Source organism: Aptenodytes patagonicus, chromosome 2 (assembly GCF_965638725.1).
Source record: "Aptenodytes patagonicus chromosome 2, bAptPat1.pri.cur, whole genome shotgun sequence".
Classification (NCBI taxonomy): Eukaryota; Metazoa; Chordata; class Aves; order Sphenisciformes; family Spheniscidae; genus Aptenodytes; species Aptenodytes patagonicus.
In genome coordinates, this window is record NC_134950.1 from 89,079,345 (window position 1) to 89,105,428 (window position 26,084).

Here is a 26,084-nt window from a genome sequence, read left to right on the forward strand (position 1 = left end):
GCCTATGTGTTAAGTCTTGCTGAGAAAGAAATAATTTTCTAAATTTTGTTGTCCTTCACGTGTCTATTCCACCACACTGCAGTATCTTCAATGAGGTAAGATTTTTGAAGATACATAGCTGTGAACAACTTGCTTTTTGCATCCAGTAGAGTTACACCAAAAAAATCCCAAGTGGAAACTGTTAAAGGACAAGCTGTCCTCTTTCACCTTGGCAGCTGAGTCCTAGACACAGCAGAGCACAATTCATTTATTCAGTTTGCAGAATATCTTTCCTCCTTTTCCATTCCATTGATCCCTGTCATAAGAATCTGTTCTAGCTGAAAATTCAACCGCTACAGAACTTCAGTGCCACAGAGTTGATTCCCTTCACCTGAAAGGGTAGGTATTTTATGCTCAATCAGATCTTCACACCAAATATTATGCCTGCATATGAACACTTTCAATTAAAAATCCTACTCTTTAGTCTCTCATGGTACCAAAGCTCTTTACAAAAGAGCGAGCTATGGTAGAAACAATCTTCAGGAATCAAAATACAGAAGTTTTTAAAAGGGTTTGGTAAGTCTTCTTCTTACCACTACAACAGCAACACTTCATTGGGATCTTTTTTTTTTTGTCCTACTTGATGGCGAACCCTTTGAAATCAAGACAACATGTTCTTTTGTATTACTCCAAAACCAGTACTTTTGGTAGCTGCTGCATCAGAAAGAAAAGTACATTCAAAATTCCTGTCCAGGATGGTTTCTGGCTTTCATTTCTTTCAAGAAATTATTTTGTTTAATCTTTCCTTAAAACTGACTATTTCTCCAACAGTGACAACTCTATGCACATCTGATGTTAGCCAATCTTTATCCTTTTATGTTGACAGAACACGGACTTTCAGAAAAATATATCTTTTTACCTCTGATGTTGTGAAATTCTATGTAAAATATTTCTCATTGGATTATGGACTATATGAAGCAATACTAAGCAATACTAGGAATACTAACACTACTAAGCAATATGAAGGAATACTAGCAATACTAACTTAAAACAGTGTATTTAATTCCAATACATACAAATTTAACTAGAGTACAAGCAACATCTGAGGCTTCCCTACTTTACATCTTTATGACTGGGTGGCAAGCTGTCCTGGGCTCCATTCACATTTTTGTTACACACTACACTCTTGCTGAGGTGTCTAAAAGCAATGACACTTTTGGGATAGCTATCTTTAAGGCTTTATCAAGTTAAGGATGTGGGAACCTCCTTCAGGCACCAGTTCTGTGGTATATCATCCATAGTGTCAATAAACACAGATAGTTACTAAAAGGAAAAGATAGGGTACGAACCAGTAACTGTTGTTCTTGAAACTGTGTCAAGTATGCATACTTTGCTAATGCTCCAAGTCCTCTCCTCAGAATCCTGACTGCATTGGAGTTCTTGAACTGAAAGGAACTAAGTGAGGTTGACATGTTCTGCTCTTTACACCATCAAAGATAATGGGTGCGCTTAGAAGCATGCAATTATGAATAGTGCCAGGATAATCCTTTCTGGTTACAGTTCTAATATGGCACATGCAAAATTATATATAAATTTATGTGCAAATATATGATAAATTATATTTTGAGATACTAAAAAAACCTGCAGTGTAACTAAGAACTTCAGTCTCTCAAAGTACTGAAAAATTCGTGTAAGTTGATCCTTTATGCAATAAAACTACTGTGATGAAAATTGCTGGAAAAGGTCACTATCTATCTCAGAAAGCCAAGTGGGAAAAATATCTGCAAGAATGAAACAAATGGCAAGATCTGGTGAAATAATAAGGAAGGAAAATAAACTACAATGTGGATGAAGAATTTATTTGTAAATTTATTTTTGAATGGCTATGAATTAAGACACTGTTGGTACACAGTAGTGCTTCCTTTAGGTGACAGCTATTAGAGTATAATTTTTAGATTTAAAAGAAAAAAGTTTTTTCTGGATATACTCAAAGGGGAGTTTTTCAGAACAAGTCTGAAAATGCGTAATATTTTGTAATTGCACCACTTTATCTGAAAAATAATAAATGGGCCTTGAAACTATATACTAACAAAAAGAAAGAAAAATTATGAATCAGCTTTCAGTATGTTAACAAAGAGTACTAGGGCATACATAGACTTTGTGCACAGAAAAAGACATAAAGGAAGTATTAACCATAACTCTAATCCCAAATATGAATAAAATGTCTTTTTTGATATGAGGTTTAAGCTTCTTTTTGAACATCCCTGCATTGTTTCTCTGAGATTGGGAAAAGTATCTTTTCTCAGAATTACTGTCTTCTAGTATATTTTTGCAAAGATAGCTTGAAGATAAATTGTGTAATACATATATAGGTCTGGTTTCCCACAGTGCTTTTTTATGGCTTCAACCTTTACAAGAAACTACTGTTGTAATTATTATTTGAGGTTCTGCATATACAAAATTCACTTATATAGTTTTGATTTCTACTCTCAGGATGCTGTGTATTACATGATGGAAAGGATGACCATCCTCCTTTCTTATAATAATAATAAATACTGACCTGAAGCAACCAGTGAATGTCCATAATCAGTCAGTATGTACTTTGCCACCATTTCACAAACATGGTTGACTTAAACAAGGAACAATCCAGCTGTTCCTGGATTATGTATCCCTTTCATTCATTGAACCTCATTTCCATCATATTATTCCAGTAGAACCTTCTTAAGCTGATTTAAACAGTGAATAAACGAATGCATAAATTGCATTGTGAATTGTAGATACTGGTTTCAAGAGTAATGTGATATTCAACAGTTTTCAAGCTCTCTTGACAGATATATAGATGCAGGATGAGAAACAAGAAAAAAAAAAAAAAGAATCATGACCTCAGAAATCAAGCAGATGTAAGTCACAAATCCAGATGAATCTAGTAGCCTCAGTTTTGGAATTTCTGCTGATCGTTTCATTGGCATGTTTGTCACCTGATTATTATTGTCAATTTTAAAAATCACACTTAGTACCTATTTTTGACTGAAACCTCTCCGTGATAGTCATTCTCTCCTAGTCATTGACTGCAAATCATTGACTTCTAACTTGTGCTCTTACTATCTCACATAATTTCCAAACACCATCTCCAAACATGTTACAGAGAAATTAACAGGAAGGTGACATTTTTTGTCACTCATCCAAATCATTTTGTCTTTGGATAAAATCAGATAAATGGAAACATCCAGAAATGTTTTGACTATACAACCCAGATAGCTAGCTTTTGGAAAGGTGAGTGCAACACCAGGGAAAATAGATAGCCACTATAAAGTTTATGTACTATGTGTTTAATAATTTTTTTTTCTCTAATAATTTGATAATTTAGACTATCAGACAGTTAAAACATTAGAGTAACAATAATTTTTTAACTCCACATATAATCTGTTTCCTTTTGCTTCTTTTGTGTAAAACTCTCCCCATGCAAATACAATACTATGATACTCTTCATTTTGCATGTTTTCTACACTTTTCCCAAACTTGTCAGAAAATTACTATAGGGCAACTTTATATACTCAGGTTAATTTTAAATTTGCTTGCTCAAATTTGTGACTTTTTTGCTCTAACCAGAGCAAAAAAGGTGAAAGTGCAGTCTTAACTGCTCCTCAAGATTCTTCTCAGTTCTGTACTCTTTATTTGCCATTTTACTTATCTTTACTTACCACTTCCCATTTGCAAACGCTTATTTTCTCTCAGCCAAAGTAGTTCTGTTTATCAACATCTCTCTCTCTTTTTCTAATGCAGATGAGTTAGCCTATAAAAATGTTAACCCTTTTCTCTCTAAAGAGTCTTCTTTCACTCATCATGACTGGAAGAAAATTGTTAAGTGACACCACAAACACTTTATGATTTGGGATCATAAATATTCAAAAATAATGCAATAAAAAAGTAATCATTAGGTTTCTGAAGGAGCCTAAATAATTTGAAATTCAGGGTGTCCTGCAAAGCTATTTATTTCCTAGGACTTCTGGGAGCGATACACTTCCAAATACAATATCATAGTGCTTTGATACAGTGACATTTCTTATTTTGTGGGCAAGGTCAATTTTCATAAGCTATCAGTCTGGCCTGGACTGAGGAACTGGCCTAGATATTTTGGAACACTTGGGAGACATGACTTTACACTTGATAAGTGTATGAAATAAATATAGGGACTATTTACAAGGCTCTCAACATGCTTTGGAAATGGCTGTATCATTCAAATACTAGTGCTAAAGTTACAGACTCAAAGCAACAACTAAAAAGTGGAAACAAAAAGGCAGTTTACTCATTCATAAGATTGCACTCAAATTTTTACTTAGTAATTAAATTTTGTAAATTTTATTTCTTTTTTTCTTTATTTCCTTTCTCAAACTCCCCAACATTCTTTATCCTTTCAAGAAACGTTTTATAATATAATAATCCCATGCACAGGGATGGGATTACAGGCTGGGGAACAACTGGCTGGAAAGCAGTTTTGCAGAGAGCTTGGGGTCCTCCTGGAGAGCAAGCTGACCGTGAGCCAGCAATGTTCCCTTGCAGCAAAGAAGGTCAACAGCACCCTGGGCTCCATTAGGAAAAAATCACCAGGAGATCAAGAGAGATGATCCTTCCTCTCTGCTCTGCCCTGGTGAGAAACATCTGAAGTGCTGTGTCCAGTTCTGGGCTCCCCAGTAGAAGAGAGAGATGGAGCTACTGTAGAAAGTCCAGCAAAAGGCCACTAAGATGATTAAGGAACTGGAGCATTTTTCGTATGAGGAGAGGCTGAGAGAGCTGAGACTGTTCAGCCTGGAGAAGAGAACGCTTAGCAGGGACCTTATTAATGTATGTAAATACCTGATGGGAAGGAGTGAGGGAGACAGACACAGTCTATTTTCAGTGGTGCCCAGTGACAGGACAAAAGGCAATAAAATTCCCTTCAAATATAGGAACAAACTTTTTACTGAGCGGGTGGTCAAACACTTGAACAGGCTGCTCAGAGAGATTATGGAGTCTCCACCTTTGGAGATATTTAAAATCTGACTGGGCATAGTCCTGAGCAAGCTCTAGCTGACCCTGCTTTGAGCAGGGAAGTTGGGCTAGATGATCTCCAGAGGGGCCTTACAACCTTAGCTAGTCTGTGATTTTCAACAAGTCAGTATTTCTCTGCAGTATTTTACAAGTTCAAAACCATGTAAAAATGAAAATCTGGATTATAGAAAATGAAATTTCTGTGTTTATCACCAACCATTGGTGTTAACTGGTACCCATTACTGCTGACACTAAGTTCCACTTTCAAGCAAATTACCATTTTGAATTAATTCCTTGTATCTGTTTGAATATTATTGTGGCATTATACGTTACGTATTTTTCAATAAATCACATGGCAAAACATAAGTGTCAACTGAAAATAATTTAAAGGACACTTCCAGTGTCCTTTATGTATGCATCTAGTATGCCACAGTCATATGTGCAGTTCTGCCAACTTCTATTGTAGTTCACTTCCTAACCACTTCATTTCTATCACATGGTTGTCAATGAGTTTTACTTGCTGCAGTTCACTGAAATTCAGGGAGAGTTAAAGAGGAAGAATATTTTTCCTTCAAAATAGGTTGCATTCTTCCAACATAAGCACAGAAAAATAATGTGTTATCTTGTATGAAACATAAAATATTCAAAGAGAAAGAGTTGAAAAATAATTTTATAATGAATTATAAAATATTATGTTTTGATACAGAAGAGATACTGAGTGGGCTGCTGGTAGGAACAATGTGCTAAAGCAAACAAATTTGTCAAAGATAACTTCATTTGTTTCATTCAAATATTTCTGAATAACTTTAACTAGCAATATTAATTTAGTGATTCTAGCAGGACAAACTATATATATATTGCCTGGAAATCTGCTTTTTATGCATTAGAATAAAACACAGAAACTATGGCTCTGTAGAAAGATAAGTAAACTTGACAATTATACAGAAATCTTAATGAGAAACCTACCTTGCCTACATACTGATAATCAGATCCTGTGTATTCCTCTAAAAGGAAAAACTGGTTCCACATCCAGCCTCGCTTCTGGCGGTGAATTGCTTTTCCATCATTCCCTGATGCACGTCCCCCAGATCTTTTGGGTCTGAGATCAGGAGTCCTTCTGAACAGCATTTCTGTGTGGCAGGGATGTGGCAGCCACATCCAGAGCAGCAGAAGTAATAGGACTCGCTGTATTGTCATAGTTCTCCACTGCTGATGCTCTTCAAGCTGGTCAGTGATGGAGTCTACAGTTTTGTTTTTCCTGACTTGCTTTTTATGTTTCTAGTTGCTGATGCAGTCAAGCAGTTTCCAGCAACTCATCTCTGAACTGTACATAGTATTCAAATCCTGAAAGTAAACAGAGAAGAGACAATGCAAGTTGAAATGCATTCACTCCCTAGTGTGCAACATCCCTGCTACTCTACCCTGCAGATGCAAAACATTATGACATAGAAAGCAACCTGGTTAGGAATATAAAGGTCATCCAGGTAAGGAGAACATTGTGAATATGTTAGGTAGCTACTGTCAAAACACTTCCTAAGAAAAAGTAAGAGTGCCCTGAGATGATCAACTATTTCCCCATTAAAATCCTTCATTTTAGAAACTTCTGAGAGTGTTCTTTATGTAGACTGGGGGATTAATATTGCTGAAACTTACACATTAAATACTGCTGCCTTTGCTTCAAATGTTTTCCACCCGGTTTGATTTACAAGAATTCCAGTGTTTTATTAATCTTACTATCAAGAGGACTGAAAAACCAACACAAAGTAGTTTTAGAAATGAGGAAATGGTAAAACACCAGTTCTCCAGAGTGTTTTAAATGGTAAAAGAGAACATCATATGCATCAGAAGAAATATGACATGGCAAGAAGGAAACTTTTAAATAGAAAAAGTTCTTGAGATGATCTTGCAACATGGAGTCATGCAAACTTAGCCTTAAAATGTAGGAATTATTTAAAAAATGAGGGCCTGTTTTGCAAGTATCCTGAATAACTTTAATTTTGAAAAGTACTGAAATTAATCTGATCGTGGGAAGTGATATTGCAGAGAGAAGGCAAACCTCTCCTAACTCATCTTTGTTTTGTCTCCACTTCTTTTTTGTTTTGCTTTGTTTTCTTTTAGTTTTTCCTTCTTCTAACAAAACCATGAGGTGTTATTTCAGCAAGACAAATTTAGCCAGGTTCTCTTCACTTCCATCCCAGCATCTAAAGAGTAACCCTTTTTGCTAGTGAGATCATTTGGTAATGTTTTCCTTCACAAAATCATGAAAAACTATGATTTGTCTTCATAATAGGGTATAGATTCTGCAAATTTTAATCAGCGTGGTTTGTTTTGGGTTTTTTTAGCATGCCCACAGAAAACAAAATGCATGGACGGTGGTTACAGTTTCTTGTATATTCTTCCATATGTGGCACAAAATTCAAGTAGGAAAAAGCTTGGGTTTTTTTCCTCCTCTTTTCTGATTTTGATAGATAACATTGCACGCAGCAATCCTGTGTGTCCTCTGGTTTCAATAACATTGTACTACAGCTCACTATCATCTTAAATATTTTTTATTTTTCAAAGTAGAGCTATGTAAAACTTTCAGAAATTCTTTCTGAGTTTCAGTTTGCTATTGATGTGCTATTTAAGAAATTTCCAGTAAGCCTGTGTTGATTAAAAGAGTTTCCAATAAAATGTTAGGGGTTTAGAGTGGAAAGCCTATGAAATGTAGTGTTTTCTTACAGTTAAAAGACTCTGTGTCTGTGCATGCATGTGCGTGTGTGTTAATAACTGAACAGATTCAGTTCAGGAACCAGCTTTAGTCTTCAGAGTTAAATTCTCTCAGGAGAACGTTTTCCCCTCTCCTCCAACATTTGGAAGACTGAAGAACTTCTCAAAGCCACTGCTTCCAAGGACTTTAGCCCCCAGACTGTTCACAGTAACTCACAGGTGTTCATCTCCATTTGTCAAAATAAACAGCAGGTTATGTATCATTTCATTTAACCCTTCTTCCTTTCTCCTAAAACTTTGACATTTACTTGATTTGTGAACTTTGAATACTACCCAAACAGTCTGTTCTAATATAAACCACTAATAATATATGCTGAATTATATCAGCATTTACAACCTGGAGATGTGGTCCTCCACCTTGAAAATTATTTATCACAATTCATATATATGTTCTTTTGAAACAAAGGTATACTGAGTGAGAAAGCAGGAGTATGATTTATTCTCAGATACTTAGAAATGTTTCTTCTCAAAGACTATAGGAATTTCAAACTTGAAATTAGCTCTTCAAGATATTATTAGTTTCCCTAAAAATTGGGAAGCTATTAGGTTTTTTTGAAAAGGAGATATAATTTTTTTTGTGTGTGTTTTTTTTGTGTTCTTTTTTGCTTTCTTGTTGCCATCAGTATATATATTCCATTATTCACACATCATTATTTGATGTAGAAGTGTTGTTAAATTTCTCTTGGGAAATAAAGCTTCAATATTAGGGGTTGTTATTGAATTTCCTTCTTGTTAAATTAGGTCAGCAGAATGAAAGCTCAGATGAAATTTGTTAAAGTTACAAAAGTAGCTAATGCACATGGACTTGGAAAGCATGTCTGCTTAATGGATGTACATACCAGCAAGGTCTTTTCCCTCTTTTGAGACTCCTGTTGGAGTTCAGCTTCATGTTTTAAATGTAATGAGTTGGATAGTAATCTACACTAAAGCAATAACATTTACCTTTAAAAATAAGCTAGCAAACAAAAAAACCCCAGGCTGAACTAATAGCAATTAAATAAAAAGCACTGGAATAAAGGAAATGTTTGAAGAGAATTAGATGAAGGAAACCTTTTAATATATAACTACAGAAAAAAGGCAGAAGTCCCAGTTCTGTAATACATTGCATATTTGGGTTCTGTACCCTGCCAGAGCTGGAACAGTCAATGGAGGAAGATAAATTTATCATCTGTTTTTTTAATTCCCTGGAAAACTAATTGGAAAAATGTCTAAATTTTGGTGAAAATCTTATCTTAGAAGAGGGTCTGAGAACTCAGCAGAATTGTAATAGTTTTGCTGGCTTCAAGTAAGTGTTTTTTTTTTTTAAAGAACTGAAATAGTTTACATAGCTTTAAATAGTTTTAAATGAAACTATTTCACCAGTTTTTCTCCTCAAATCTCTCTCTACCTCTTCTTCCAGAAGATCACTTTCAACTTTTTCCCACAACAGAAAAGAAACAAAGAAACAAAATAATAAAAAAAAAAAACCCAAAGCTTTCTAAAAACTATCAAATATGTGCAAGGTTCCATATTTCTGTGTAATATCCTTCTAAATTACATTAAACTTACTACAGAGGAACATTGTGCCTAACTCTGCTCTTGTTTATACAGGTTTTTGTTTTGGAATTATTTTTAATGAGTTTTCTTGGAACAATCTCTAGTATGAAGGAGATGGGTCAATCATCACTGAAGCTATTAATCATTTCACCATTAGCTTTCAGCTAACAATTTTGAAACAATTAGGCAGTTTCCACTTTCCACAGGTTAATTACTTCTCTATCTCTCAGAACTTAGAAGAAAATGTTTTAATACAACTTCTACTGTATTCATGTGATTTCAAATGTAATTTTTGCAAAATTTAGAAAATACTATATTTTGCTTACTTAGTCATGCAACCCCCCTAATAATACTAAAACATACTTCATACCATTTGAAATTCATGAGATTTAATGGACACATAAGATGGGCCATGAATACCTTTAACTGATGCACTTCTTCTCAATTAGACTTCCATTCACAGGTTGCTCCAAGAGGTTGACCTTTTACAGCTGAGATATTATTTCTTTAGTAAAGGATTTCCTCTTTTGTCTGTCTTTCTGCATTAATGTATAGGCTTTTGGAAGTCAACAGAATTAAATTTGAAGTAAAAAATGGTAATATGGATCAAAAGCTTGTCTATTTTTTTTTTTAATCAAGAAATTTTAGTAAAATTCTCTCTCTCCTGTGAAGAGTGAATTTGAACAGCAAAAAATTTTACTTGGGATAGCTACTATTTACAATTTTTGTTCCATATTTAACCTTGGTCAAACTTGAACTGAATTTTAATTGTGTAACATTTTAAAAAGCTTGTTTAAAGAAAGATATTTATGCAATGCCATTTCTGTTTTCACCATTTCTGTTTCCATTGGGAGCCATTATCTATTCACATCTCTAATCTTGTCTTTCAGTCCTTTATTGCTATGTTTGCACAAAAGAAAGACATTTTTAGAATCAAAGATGCTTCATGACAAATTAAGTTAAACTACATTGGAATTTTATGAGGAGAATGATCTTTAATTTTATTACAATGAAAGACACTGGAGCATATTTTGTTCTTGTTTTGTTCTTGCTCTGCAGAGGTGACATCAATAGAGCTATTCTTATATGCAGCCACAGTGAGAAACTTTTCTTATTTTCTGTCCCATTTCTCCAAATCTTTGGTCCCCCTCCAGCCACCTGTATAGAGCTACCACCACAGGCTGCAGAGCCTCTTTCAAAGTGGATACAGCCAACAACCATGAGACACAATTACTACCATTTTCGTTTCCTCCTTGAAGTAGTTAACTTGGTAAGCTGCCTCCTTACTTCATTAGATCTCTGACTCCTGGCTTATGATGCCATAAACAAAATTCAAAACTCTGGTTAGGTTTTGGAGTAATAGGAACTATTTAACAAGCTAGTAAAAATGGAAGTAGGAAGGCAGCTAAGTGCAGAAAAAGCTGCATTTCCAACGAGCCTCAGAAGAGCCTCCAGCTCAGCTAATTTATTTGTTTTAACTTATTTGCCATCTCTTTATCAAAAACAAGAAGAACGTTCTAATGCTCTAGAGCACAGTATGATGAAGCAAGCACTTTAAACAGACACCTTTGCAAGAGACTCTTTTTCGAAACACAACAAAATATGTCCCTCTGTAAGTGTAACTTACAGGTGTAAGTTACCCCTTAAGGTAAAAAGACGACAACAATTTTTATAAAGGTTTTTAAGAGTACTTGAAGCAAACAAATGAGCGCCTTCAAATGATCAATTCTTAATGCAGTCTAATCTCATCTTTCCTTGTATTATAGATTTATGTTCCTTGCTTTATCTATTATATCCCAATGAAGTTACCTAAAGCTGTTTATAATTTAATTTCCTAGTTCTGAAATAAGGAGATAATTGGTAAATTGTCAGTAAGCTGCTTATTTCACAACCTCCAACGGAACATTTACACACCACAGTGACCACACTTTGAGTTATGAAATTATAACATGAATTTACAAAGTAGTCAGCTATACCTTTGAACTTTAGAACTCAAACCTGTTTATGAAGTCCTGCAACCCTTGATCCGCCTAGGAATTTGAATTGAGTATGCATAGTTTGATGCTAAACTAAAAAAAGCAACTAATTTTTCAGTAATTATGTATTTTAATTAGTAATAATAATCATATTTCCCAATCGTCAAAACTACTTCACTCAAATGAGAGGTTTTCATATTATTTTCATAGTTCATGGGGGGAAAGACTGAAAAACAAGCAGAAGAAACAAAGGATAAGGAAATACTGAGCATTATAACTTTTGCTACAAAAGCTAAGCAATATTTTAGGCAACAGAGAGATTACATAGAAGCATACCTTATGTCTTACTGTTAAGCATATTTATATAGTACAAATCCTAATTGTTATTAAAAAAATAAGTTAACATGTCCTATATTGATTTCAAAGTGGAAGGTTAAAGATTCAGTCTGCCTTTCACTGGTAGTTCGGTAAATGTGATATCCAAAAAATAGATAAAATAACCTCAAATTGACATTAAACTGAGGAGGAAGAAAGCATTGACACCTCACTCCTCTCAATTCCCCTGCTGCAGGGAACATTATCCTCCTCCCTGTAAAGATCTCCAGATGCCTCACCGCAACCTTTCCTAGTACTTTTTAAGGAAGACTGAAACCCTCAGTCTTAAGATGCAGCAGGACATTGAAAGGGTGAGCAGAGTGCCAGAGAAAAGGCAGAAGATATTAGTGAGTTATCCTGCATAACAATTTTGACTGTTTATTAATGAGGCTTTTCTGTATTAATTAGATTACTTGGATACCTAACAATAATTCTTATCTCTCTATATATGGTGAACTCACTTTTTCTCACAGCAAGACATTGAGAGTAGTGCACTATTATGGTAGTTCTCTACTTAGACATTTAAACTTACTTTTGTCTCTAAAATTTTGGGAGAGAAGTTATGCATGCAGCAGTGACAAAGTGGTAGGTGACTTGTGCACATGCAAAAGTTATTTAAATCTTTACCATTTCTGTACCCTGGGAGGTCCCCATAGCATTTCATTCCTTGCTGCATCCTGTTCTCCCTTCTAGATGACTCTTTCCTATCTGATTATACATACTGAGTTAACTTCCACAGGTCTTGGTAGCTACCCAGTATTTTTCTGCATAATTTGGATAAACAATTAGAGTTAATTTGTTAAATTTATGCAGCATATTAAAAAAACCTCCAGAATAAAAAAAAAAAAAAAAAAAAAAACCAAAAAAAAAAAAAATTCAAAATATTAAAAAAAAAAAAAGAAATTATTGTCATGTGCAGGATATGATTTTAAAAAAAGAAGTGGAAAGATCATAATAGGTTGCACGACATAGGAAGAAACTACCCAGCCACAGTTCTGGAGAAAATAATTGAGGAATAGGAATAAAGTAGTTCTGAACAATCTCAATATAGTGGATATTTTCTCACTCATCTTTTTTTTTAAAAAAAAAAAGGGTAAAAGAAGATGTGTGAACAGGAATATTATTCTTAAGAAGAATTAAATAATCCTTCCTCTCCACTCAGCCTCATTTCAAATGCTGTGTCCAGGTTTGAACATCACAGTACCAACATGTAAGTAATCAGAAATCAGGCTAGCAACAAAATGTTTAGGAAAAAAGTGTTCTTTTTGAGGAAAGGACAACTACACCTATTTGCTTAGTCTACAGGAAGAAAAAAAAGATGAAGAAGGTGGTAAGAATGTAGTTTTCAGAAACAGAAAATAAGAAATTATTCTCAGTGCACACCACAGATAGTATAAGAAATTGATTTCAATCACAACAACAATGATTTAGGTTAAGCATTAAGAAAAACTTCCTATATATTTGCAGGGGTAGTCGGCAGCTAAAATGAGATGTAACTGAAGGTTTGGAAAAACAGTCTGAGCAAACTGCTTTCAGAAATGGGCTGCCTGCGGCTATGTGACCAGAGGATTTCTCAAAATCTTTTCAAGCTCTGTCCTGTAGAACTCTCTCCCATTTTTTTCCATGTCATTATTTGTCCTCATTATGTCTTCCTACCTCTAGTGCCACTGTTACCAGTGGCCACCCTATTCTCCCATACATCAATATGTATTATTCATTCCAGCTCAACCCCATCCTTTTCCGTTTACCTGATTTCATCTCAAAAGCAGCTGTAGATTTACTGTTGTGGGTTGAAAGCAACTTAAATTCTCTTGCTTGCCAGCCAGCATAGCATGCTCTTCCACATCAAATGATACAGTCCTAGCCACACAGTTCCCTCCCATTTAGATAAGGTCTGTGCCAGTCCTCTGAGTCTCCCTCCATAAGACTTTGGAGTTGCAAAGTGATGGTGGAGAGGAGGACAATGACCCATTCTGATGGGAAACAGAAAACAAGTTCCAGAATGTTGTTTTCTTCTCTGAAAAATTATGGAGCAGGAGGAAAATAGTGATTTATCGGAGAAAGTAAATCTATTTGCATCACTATAACATTGCAATTCAGACACGAGCATATACTAAAGAGAATTTGTTAACACCCCATTTTCTTTTTCTTACTCATTTCAGTCCATCTTTGACAGACCATGATTTTTCTGGAAATGAAAAGATCAGAAAATTCTGTCTGGATCTTGCCAAGAACCAAAACTGAGAGATCATTGAGTGTCTAGACCTGGGGACCTAATATTCTTTCTCCTTGTACTGAAGGGTTTTCCTGGACAGGGTGAATTGTAATGAATAATGCTGAATGGTTACGAAAAAGACATTCTTTTCCTTCAGGGCAGGTGGAATTTTAAATCTCCTAGTCTTCACTATCCAATGCTATCACTTGCCAGCAAAGTCTAAGCCTTATTAGAGAAATAGAATAAGCACAGAAGCGTGCCAAATATCTAAAAACTCACCATAATCTCATCAGGAGTTTATATCTTCAGCTCGGGCTGAAACCTTAGAGCTTCAGAGAGCAGAGGCAGTTCACTAAAGCATAAAGAATTGGGACATTGAGAGACCATGCCTGCTTAGAAAACTGTGTAATTTAATAAAGTGTTCATTGATGTCTACACAGTGGCTCCTCAAACTTGTGTTAGTGCCTGTGCTTACAGCATGGATAGTCCCATTCCTGCTAATTAGATGATAGCAGAAGGATTACATTCTTTCTTAGCAGACAGGAAGAAATGGAAACAACCATTTCTCATGGAAGCTCACAATTGAAATGTAAGAGAGGATCACATTTTAAGAAAGTTTGTTAAAGCGTATGATTGTATCTCTCACATTTATTAGAATAAAAGTGTAAGTATTGAAAAATGCACTTTATTATTCATGAATCCCATAAATGTTATACTTGGCATTAAAAAAATAAATCTTGAATGACAAGAAGGTATATTTGCAATGCATTTGAAATTTTTCACTATAAATATTTCTTGAAGTGCTTGGAGTTTCACCTTGTGTTCAATTTCTTTATAATTATTTTAGTCTATTAAAAAGTCCTACTATGGTTCTTTGTATTGTTCTTAGTTTATACAGCAAAGTAGAAGTCCCTTTATAGGGTGACTACAGTTTGTTGGACCAGGATGACCTGAAATTATGGAGGAAAAAAAAAAAAGTCAGGAGCAGTAATATCATTTATTATACTGATTTGCTATGGCTGGATAAAATGATCATAATTTCTTCATCATTAGTGAGTCAGAATTATAGAGTGTCCATTATAACTTGTCTGTAAGTTTTTTTAAAGTTAACCCATAATGAGAAACCTCTTAAGAATATACCACATGTATGTATACTGTATCATAATCTGTAGCCTTTTGTGCCTAACATTATACCATCTACAGTGCATTGCAACAAGATGAAGTACTGTACAACAGGTATTCAATTTAGGCAGTATAATGTTTTATATTGCCTATGCAATGTGAAGCTATCAGTTGTATGATGTACACATGATGATAACAGCTAATTAGAAGATCACATCCTATTTTATCCCAAATGGTCCTTGCTTTAAAACGGTACACAGCAGGCTAGAGCTGACATCTTTCCAAAATTAGTTTTGCACCAGGATTAACTATAAAGACCTGCAATTCACATCATAAAAATTCACCTTTTTTGCATATCTCAATAACGAAAAGGATATGTCTTGAGTAGTTTTCAAGAGATATCTGCTCTTAAGTTGCACATCACACTTACAATAAGGCATCACATAAGGCCATGATAAACTGCTGATGGACATGGGTCAATTAGAAACTTTGGAGGTAAGGAAATTTTCTTTTAAGAATGCTTCTGTATGCTGTAAAACTCCACCAGCATTGTAATTATCCTGACACTCAGAAAGCTCTTCACACTCGGTAAACATCCTTTATACATATACTGGCACTGCTGTATAAGAACATAGAAGTAGACATTGATCAGATAAATGAATATTCTGACCCTGGGCTCCACACTTGTATCAAGACTGTTCTGAATGCCTCCTGCAATATCTGAATAGTTCTATGCTTTATACAATCTGTTACTGTCTCAGTTTTCAAGGTAAAAGAGATTAGGCCAGCACAATAGATTCTGTTGGACTAGCAAGCTTAGCTGGAAAAGTCAGATAAACTTGTGGATTTCAGAAATATTCTCTGAACAAATCTGATTATATTTAATAACATGTTTGTATAGTACAACTTTTTTTGACGTGTCTTTCATGGTTGCTGGTTATATAGAGATGTGTATGTTGGTTTGCTGGTTTTCTATATGCTCTAGTTTAATGGTTATGTTTGTTGATGTTGACCATAACATCTAAGAAAATGGTAATAATATAGGACTATTACAGAGATAGTCTGAAGACAGTTACTGAATTTGTGGTGAAAGCCAATAAGAAAGTGCCTACTTTTCCCATCCAGATGTCAACTGTGTAGAACACTGCTTGACAAAACAAATACTTAAAAATTAGTATATCAGGGGAAAAAAAAAAATCAATGGGCTGAAGAACACTTGTAATACTCACCTCAATAACGTGAAGAGTAACTCTTCCCAATAAGAACACTCCACTGGAGAAACAGACCACTGAATTCTATGTGTGTTTTTTCGCATAATGTAACATGTTTCACACACTGTGCTATACGCTTTTCTGATAAATACATGGGTGGAAATCAGCAACCAATTTGCACTGGAATTAAGTTGCACAGGTAATTGGTGAAGGGCTACAGGTGGCTGTCACAGGAGACACATTTTTTTTCAAAACAGTCATTCCATCTCTGATCTATCACTCCCAATTTTCAAGGGAAACCAACAAAACACCTTTCAAAGATAAACCTGGAACAGAACTTCAAAACTCAGCTGGAAGCCAAAAACAACAGCCTCAAATGAGTTTCTCATTTTATTGAACTTTATAATCTCTCTCCCTTACCTTCTAACCTCTGTATGTCCTCAGGTTATAACCTACCTAACTCTCTCTTTCCTTTGAGAGCTAAATATCTCTTTTTTTCTCTTCAGCACCCTTCTCATAACAGACTATTTCATTTGTGGCAACTATACATATATATACACACACACACATATACATATTTCTTTACAGAGTTCATTTAATTGATAGCTATCTAATTAAAATTAGAGAAATTGTCCTCAACTTTTGTTTAGTCTTTAAGTTCACTTTTTCTATTTCAGATCTAAAAAAAAAAGGTCTCTATGCCTGAAAGAATGTAATTTTTTTTCCAAACACAGCCAGACAGGCCAGTAAAATATTTTTACTTTATTAAAAAAGCTATACCTCATCTGTAAGTCGTTGGATCATTACAGTTACAACAACACTAGCAGTCTTTATGGCATCCATTATTGTTTCATCCAAGATGCAGAGAAGGAATATACTCTTTTCTATTACCCTACAGAACACAATAATAAAATATTATTCTATTATTCTAGTCTGTTATTCTAGGCTGTATGAATAAGAAACTCAGGCAAAGGCAAAGTGATCACCTGAGATTGCAGAGCAAGTATGTGACAGGCAAGGAGGCAAATTGCATCTCTTGAAGTCTCTGGGCACAATACTGAGTGGTCTTTCATTTATCCTCTTCTGAGAGACTTCTATTCTGTATCCTGTACTTACGTACCCTGTTTCAAGCCTGTTTGATAGGGTCATCAAGTTTATGAATAGTAATGGACTTACTATTAGCCAAGTGAAATCATTCAGCTGCTCAGTGAGAGGGGGTGTGTGTGGTAGACAAGAAAAAAATAGTAAGCTCCTACCTGTAGGAAAAAGCTATGCTCTGAAGAGCTATAAATGCACTTAGATTATTATAGCTGTATAACTCAAGTAATAGAGCATTGACATAATTGAGTGTGGACTGATAAGCAACTAGAAAATTGAATAATAAGCAGAATGTCCTTACTCCATAGGAAGACTAACAATGTTTTACGGAAGTTATCCATGCTGTTATGTGAGAGAGGATGTGCAGACCAAGAAGTGTCCATATGTCACTTTCAAATATGAATAAAATGAATTTAAAACTTGGTGCTGGCTGTCATTAAAGTTTGTGAGACCACATATGAAAAGATGAAGTTGGTAAACTATTAAAACATAAAAGCCAAGGACTGATAAATAATAGGAGAATGAATCATACAATGTATAAGGAACTGTTAAAGAGATATGCAGGAGAGACATTGTTCTCCAGAAAGAAGTTACTGAAAACTGAAATCACTGAAATAGTAAACGCTTCCTATGTACGGGTGACCAAAAACTATCTGTTTTGCTGCCCCAAATGAAGAAACCTGTATGTCAGATGAAGTATTGAGTGAAGTTGTGTGGGTAAGCATGAGCAGGCCTTGTCTTCAAAAGATGTGAGATATGAGGCAAATTCAGGAAACCATTTGTAATTGGTGCATAAGCAGTTGTATACTGAAGGTCTAAGTGTGGTTCATAGTGTCTGGAGAATGAATAGTTAAACAATGCATACACTGGCAAGCAGGACAAAGTGGAGAGTGAGAGGAAAAGATGACTGTAGAGAATCAGCACCCTCCATTTCTTAATCTCTTCCCCCACTCCCAAACCGTACTTAGCAACAAGTAATGAAGTAGCAACATCCATGGTGTACAGCAGGAAGATATTCCAGAGTAACGACATTTACAAGGAGAGGGATCAGGTAGCAAGCAGGAAAGTAGCTCTGACTCATGGTACAATTTAAAAGGAATGATCATCCCATATTGGTACGTGTGCATATTTATTTGTTTTAGCTTGGGAAGTAAAGTTCTGCCAATGTAAGTGAAAGTGAACTGACACAGTGATTGAACTTAAGAAAGCCTGGAATAATACGATGTAATTATAGATAAACTTGTTCTTAAAAGAGCTGTAAAAGGAAGAAAACAAGAGAATGTCTGGGAAATTTCCCCGACCTTGGCATTCATCTGAGATGTTTTCTGGTGGGCTGCACAGACTGCCTGAAGGAGGAAAGATGACAGACAGACCCTTAGGAAAACTCTACCGGATTTGAGGTTTTGAATTTAAGTTTTGAATTTATTGGCTTGGCCAAGAGTGCATAAATGAGAAAAAAAAAAAAGCTTTACCTACAGTTATGGTATTAAATTTTCTTTTCTTTTCTCCCAGTTTGTCCTATATCATGGTATTAAGCCCATTAGGTGCTATGTGTAGGTTAAACATTGTAAAATACACACTTTAAAAATTGTTAATGCAAGAAAGGAAGACTCATTTAAAAGGTAGGGATTTTTGTTTTTTTTTTTCCCTAGCATATTTTCTCTCCAAAGTGTGACTTCATTAACTCCAAAATCATTCACAAATTCAGTACAGATGGCAGCTAATCAGGCAGAGATGTTAACCAAGGCCATTCTTCTGTTCTGATCATCAGGTCTTAGGATCTCTCACAACCCCTCTCACTGAAATTATTCAACATTGTAGACTTTTTCATAGTTGATGAAACATAGAAAAAAAGGTAAGAGAGAATGACAGCTGCCCAGTAGTGATGCCATTCAAGAAGGCCTCAGAGGAAGAAAAGTCAAAGCCAGGCAGAATATTATATTATCGTTGTTGCTAATCTGCATTCTGGCAATCTCACTGCTCTTGCCTTCTGCTTGCAACACCAGTTAGTATCTCTAGGAACCACACAAAAAACCTGAATAAAACAGTGCTTTCATCAATAATTTCCAAGGTGCTAACACATTTTGAAAACATATTTTGAGACTTGCAAGACCTAATTTTTCATGTAACAATCACGAAAAGCTCCAATTACACATGAATTTCAGGCTAACCTCATTGTTCTATTTAGGGACTTGCAAACTGAAGTGCTCTGAACTTGTGAACACCTGAACAGGTTGGTCATGACCTTCTCACAGAAAAGATTTTCCTCCTTCTTTTCCCCCTCCCCAAAGACCACTAGTATCACTCTGAAGCAATCATCCAACAGACTGTATTAAACTGTTTGACAGTAGCTAACAGAATATAACCTTCATTGGGTACCATGTTTAAGTTTTTGCTTTTTCTTTTTTTGTGACAGAATGGCATATAGTACCATCTGCAGAGTAAATTAACTTTATTTTGTAACATCCTGTAGTAAAAAGAAAGAGGCTTCAATATCATTTGCAGATAACTCAAGAAGTTTCACACACAATTTCTTTACTAGAGACAATTCAGACAATAAAAGGAATTTTTTCTGTGGGCTTTTGGCATTTATAAAACAATGACTGGAAGGTGAGGACTTAGGTAAGTATTACTTTGGTGGCAGATGTTACCTTTTAGTTCTTACAACAGTTTTTGGCCAACCAGACTTCTAAGTTAGAACACTGGAATATAGTGAATTGGCAATCGGCAGGTAATATACAGCAGCTACAGTGCCTACCAATGTATTATTTAAAACTAACATCTGCTGGAGAGTTTTCATCCTTTTCACTCAAAATAAGGGAGAAATTCTCCTTTTGGACAAAAACTAAGATTGAAGGAAAGGAAGAAAATAGTCATATAAGCAAAGCAATGGTCTGTAACTATTTTTTAAAATCATGAGGAACTAGGAATAACATAAAAAGGGCAAGATGAAAAAAAAGCTGGAGGAGTACAGATACAATTATTTTTTTTGATAGATTTTAGTATTATGCTGGATTCTTTCTTGGCTGAAGTCTGTGAAATAATCTTAATTTCATGAAAGGCTTTGGAATCAGGATTACAAAACTGGAGCTCTTCAGATAGTAACAGCTTTATTGCAAGTGCTATCTGAAACGTTGGACAGCTGATAAAGTTTTAAGTTATCCAGTTCTGGGTGCAGTTGATTGTTTTGTTTCTATGTATGTACGTGTGTATGTATAAACTTTGCAGACATAGGGATACTTACTCAGCGAAGTATATAGTAGAGGGAATATAATATGGAGATAGAAAAATATCTGTTCTGAAGGAAAACTAAGAGAAAACTAAAAATATTCAAGACTTTGTTTTGCTTTTTAATTTATATTTTATTATTAATTCTGTTCAATATTCTGTTTCAAGTAAACCCACTTCTATTCTGTTTCTCTGATAAGTCTCCTCTGGTCAACTGTACTTCATTTGTTCTTCTGGTTCTCCCCCCCCCGTATCACTATAGTCACAGATTCCTTTTACACGGCTGTTGGACATTCATAAAGTAGCAACCAATATTAACAATTTAACCAATAATGACCAGCCCTCCATGTCACATCCAGTGAGATTATCTTCTGCCTAACAGCTCTCTCTACTCCAAACTGAAAATGCAAAGCTGCAAGGGCCTCTACTGGGTCGGGTCTTTGCCTGTCCACAACATACCCAAAGTGACAATGAGTCTTGCTATTTCACTCAAATGATTGTCCAACTGCACCTACAACAGCCAGAAAACAAAATGGAAACACTGTGTATGTTGTAACATTTAGCTAGCAAGCAAACAACTAAAACAGACTGCAAGACGACTTAAGTATATTGTATTACAGTAGCAAGGTAACTGTCATGGTTAAGTGAAAATGGATTCATGTTATAGGTTTATCCAATTTCTTCTTTTGTTAAACAACAAATAGTTTTAGTTAAAATTATATATTTCTACAAATAGAGTTAGCTAGAGAAACAATATTTTTCCTGATAGATTCTAGTGTAGGATTACTTTTATCCCAGTAAAACTCAATTATTTATATAAATATACCTGTTCTACTGTGAATTTTGTGGTTTTACATAACAAATTACTTTATGATGCGTGCAGTATTTATAAAATTTTCCAGTTATCTCTCTCCTTTTTTTTTTTTTTTTGCATTTTGAATCTAAGATGAATAAATTACTATTATAATTGAAAACCAGATGTTTGTTTTAATTATAACTGGAAGTCAGTTAGGAGTCAAAACATACTTCTGTGTGAAAAATGCTGTTTATTTGTATTTAATGTGACTGAATAATAATTGTACAAGAGAAATACAAAACATTTAGATTATTGGAATTCTTTATGTCTGTCAATTATTATCTAGTCTCTGGTTTTTCTTTCTTTTTAGAATTAGGGACTGTTTCATCACAATGTGCACAGATAATAATTTAACTTAAGGGTTTTTTTAAACAACAGTCTTTTTTCAAACTCAAAACAAATTATCAGCGATTAATGATGCATTGGTCTTCAAAGCTTACAGATTACAAAGTATTTTTTTCTACAAAAAGGTTTAAAGTGTCTTTACAGAGGCTTATTCCTACATTGCGTTGTATTATATACAACATTTTAATATAATTTCTGAATGAGTGATGCTCTTAGGCAATATGTAACATTTTTCTCTACAGAATGTTATTCTGTAAACTTACCAAAGGTCTAGAACAGCAAGTGAAGAGAAATCTCTCTTGCAAAGACCACAAATAGGTAACCACAAGGAGACTGCAGAAAAAAAAATTCTGTAAGTCTAAGAGTCAACAGTGTACTCAAACAAAGTGTCTACTCGGTGATAAACAGACTTCCATCCCATCCTATCCTCATAAGTGTGAAAATAATGATGTAAATATGACCTAGTTCCTTGAGAAAACTGCCTTGAACAAAGGTGTTATTCTTAGGACAACAGGAATTTGATAGCTCTCCCATATTTAAAAGCAAATTCCTTCAAATGTGCATATGTGAAATATATCTATATATATATGTGGCATATAACTAAGATATTTTACATAGAATTTCTTGACACTATAAACTAATAGCTTGGACAGACAAAAAATATTTCTGTAAAACAATACTTTGAAATATTTACTCAGCTATGGCAAAAAGCAAGGAAATCTCACCATTTAATCCCACTAGATGCATACAATAATAAACTAGAATGCCTCAATTCATTTCCCCATTATACTGATTTTGGCTGGGATAGAGTTAATTTTGTTCACAGAAGCTAGTATGGGGCTACGTTTTGGATTTGTGCTGAAAACAGTGTTGATAACACAGGGATGTTTTCATTACTGCTGAGCAGTGCTGACACAGAGTCAAGGCCTTTTCTGCTTCCCCCACCACCCCACCAGCGAGGAGGCTGGGGGTGCACAAGAAGTTGGGAGGGGACACAGCCGGGACAGCTGACCCCAACTGACCAAAGGGATATCCCAAACCGTATTCTGTTGTGCTCAGCAATAAAAGCTAGGGAAAGAAGGAGAAAAGGGGGACATTCGGAGTGATGGCGTTTGACTTCCCCAAATAACCATTACGCGTGATGGAGCCCTGCTTTCCTGGAAATGGCTGAACACCTGCCTGCCGATGGGAAGTAGTGAATGAATTCCTTGTTTTGCTTTGCTTGCGTGCGCAGCTTTTGCTTTCTCTATTAAGCTGTCTTTATGAGTTTTCTCACTTTTATCCTTCCCTTTCTCTCCCCCATCCCACTGCAGGGAGAGTGAGGGAGCAGCTGTGTGGTGCTTAGCTGCCTAACAGGGTTAACCCACAACATCCATCCTTTTTTTTTTTCCCTCAGAAAGCTATCTTAAATAAAGGTAATCTTTCAGGATAACAAGAACCAGATGACCTGTACATTTTTACCAACAGATTCCTTCAAATCACTTGCAGAGAGGGAAGCATTATAGAAGATCACAGAACTATTTGTAATAGCCTCTCCTTACCATTCTTGTGTTGCAAAGCTGTCAGGAAAATCTGAATCTCACATCTTCTACTAACACTATTGTCTAAAAGCTGGCTAGGAAATAAATCCACAAAGATACATATACAAGAGTACACATACAGATACAATATACTCAGGTACCTTCTGCAAAAAAATATTCTGGGAAGTGTCAATATAGGAAATGTTGACTATCTGTGATCAAAATCACTCCTGGGGAAGCAAATCCATTTCCGTCCAAAGCATACCATGACTTAACTAGTAGCTAAAGAATTACTGTTTTATCCAATCTGCCTTGATATTTTTACAGAACGGTGTCCAGCTTCTCAATTCTGGAAGGCTTATGCCAGGCTGAATCTCTGTCATACTGCTACAAACATTATTTGTTGCACTTGCCAAGGAAAATGCATGGACCCAATGCTAGTGTCAGCATGGGAAGAAGCAATGCTGAACATTTAAAGCTTTCTATTCTCATTTATAGCTTGCTTTACAGTAAAGCAAGCAATTACAAGAAGCTTAGGACTATAGACAAACATAGGAGGAAGGTTACCTGAGGTCCTACATCCACTCATTAAGGTCCAAAAGAACAATGGTTCCAAACTGGAAGTAAAAGTGATTCCTAACAGGCTGTAAAGGTCACACAAATTAAACGGTAATACATCCCATCGACTGTTTTTTTCTTATGACTCCTTCTGTTCACTTTTGCAATTTCCATCCAGTGTTGTTCATTAATTACTTGCTCTAGCCTATATTTTGAACATGGATTTTCATTGGTATGTTGACAGCTATCCATTCTTTTCCTAACATTTTCATTTTATCCCTGGTATTTCTTTTAGTCCTCTTCCAAACACTTGTTTGAGAAAGGCAGGCTAGCATAAGAATCTAATGTCAATGAAAGTGTTATATTTATGTTACTACAAGAATGTCAAGGATCTGTTCTCAGTTTCAGCAAAACAAAGCCAGCTACTTCAGTGACTGAAGTGTACTTGCTGAAGATATTCACTGGTGTCACTCAGAGCACAGTGTGATATATATTTAAAGTGTATATTACCATATTTAAAAAACCAAAACAAAACAAACTATGGGGATTTTTTCCTAAGTGATGAGAAGCACAGAACTACAATGCTATAATAAATATATACATACATTAGCAAAACTTAGAGAAAACATCCATCAATGATTTCCTCCCTCTCCTTTAAACACTATTATAAACTAAAATAGATATATCGTTCTCTAATAACTGTTATATGAGTGAAGATCAAAGAACTCAAGTGTAAATTTTTCCTGTGCATATAAACAAACCTTCCAATTTGCAATGTCTTCATCACATTACTCAATACAACTCTTTAAGAAAGACAGCTGTATGATAGTGAAGAAAATAAAAACCAAAACCACAATGAATACACCAGCTCTAGAAGACAGACAGGTGTTTAAAAAATGGTCATACACTGAATATGATATAAAGTCACTTTCACACTCTTGAAAGTTTTGCACCTTTCTGGCAACTTGTGAGATAAGATGTCAAACACCACCTGACAGACAATGAGGCCAGCAAGAAGTCATGTCACAGCGCAACTGGATCACAGCAGCAGCACTGCTGCTGTCATTTCCATCCTCAGTCCTGACAGGTGCTGCATGTGTGTCCCTTCTTCTGGTCTGCAACTGGACAGCAGCCTCTTCAAAACCTCTGTGCCTCAGTGTTTTTCCAAATCCTGTTCCACAACCTTTTCCAAATAATTTGGAAGCTTTCTCACCCAAAAGCTCTATTTATGCAAACTGCTGAGGTCTGCTACAAATGCTCATCTGTGCCAAGGTATGCAAGTTTTGTCCACAGTATCAACATCTGTAACAACCTCTTACTCTCTTCATTAACAAGCTCCTTTTATCCATTATCTTTTAGAGAACCTTCTCATTAGGAAGGAATTCAGTTCTACAGAACAATATTTTGGAAATAAATTCATGATTGATGGTGTCACCTGGACTGCTTTGGCTTCCTTACTTAGGGGACATTTTTCATTGAGTTATTAGATAAAGATGAATTCTTTCTTATGGAACCTGGAGGGAAATAAGGAAGGAAGATTCAGTTACTTAGTAAAGAGGATTTTAAAGTAAGACGAAACATGAGTATGCTAACATAAACATGTAATTATGTATAAACAGGAAATACCTGGAAAAGAGTCTAAGGGCAAGGAGGATAAAAAGAACAGGTGACAGCAAGTCAGAAAGGATGAAGAAGGTACTACATTAGTCATCTATGAAATGTCTTTGACATCTGTACATTAATACAAAAAGCACAGTGAGCAAACCTAGAAAATCTTGAAGTCTTTTGTTTTAAAAGTTGAAAATCGTATAATAGGCATAACAGAGAGCTGGTGAAGTATACCATAGGACTGGAAGTTTATGATAACATTATGTACAGGAAAGACAGGAAGACCAAAGGAGGAGGTAGTTTTTGAAAGAAACTATATGGCACAAACAAAAGCTTTTCTAGTGCAAAAATGGGATAGGAAATGCAGTAAAGAACAGACTTTGGCTAAGCCACTGTAATTTCATTCAAAACATAGGGAAGCAAGCATGTCAAAAATATAAACCACACTGTATTGCTAAATATGAGTATAAAGGAATAACAGGCAAAGAAAGAGGTAAAATGGACAAAGTCAAGGCACAAAATGAGAAGTCAGAAACATCTAGGATGAAATAATTCAGTAAGAGCATAAGCAACAGGAGCAAGATTAAAAACTTTGGTTCAATAGTTGATGGAGAAATAGTGCTTTTACAGATAGAATGAAGGAAGTTGGAGAATGCAGTG

General features: G+C 35.2%; 1 protein-coding gene across 10 annotated transcripts in view; it reads right to left on the reverse strand.

The window, feature by feature from the left end:
• The window catches only part of CDH10 (cadherin 10), a 112,051-nt gene that overhangs the window by 65,161 nt on the left and 20,806 nt on the right, over positions 1-26,084 (reverse strand). For 7 of the 10 annotated variants that reach the window (XM_076330381.1, XM_076330384.1, XM_076330385.1 and 4 more), the window contains one exon: positions 5,974-6,351. In XM_076330381.1, coding sequence (XP_076186496.1) covers positions 5,974-6,204 — 231 coding nt within the window. In that variant the 5' untranslated portion in view covers positions 6,205-6,351. Of the gene's footprint in view, positions 1-5,973; positions 6,352-13,411; positions 13,428-22,001; positions 22,072-25,251; positions 25,274-26,084 lie in introns of those variants that run through there. The other 3 variants (XM_076330382.1, XM_076330378.1, XM_076330387.1) reach the window with 3 other exon arrangements.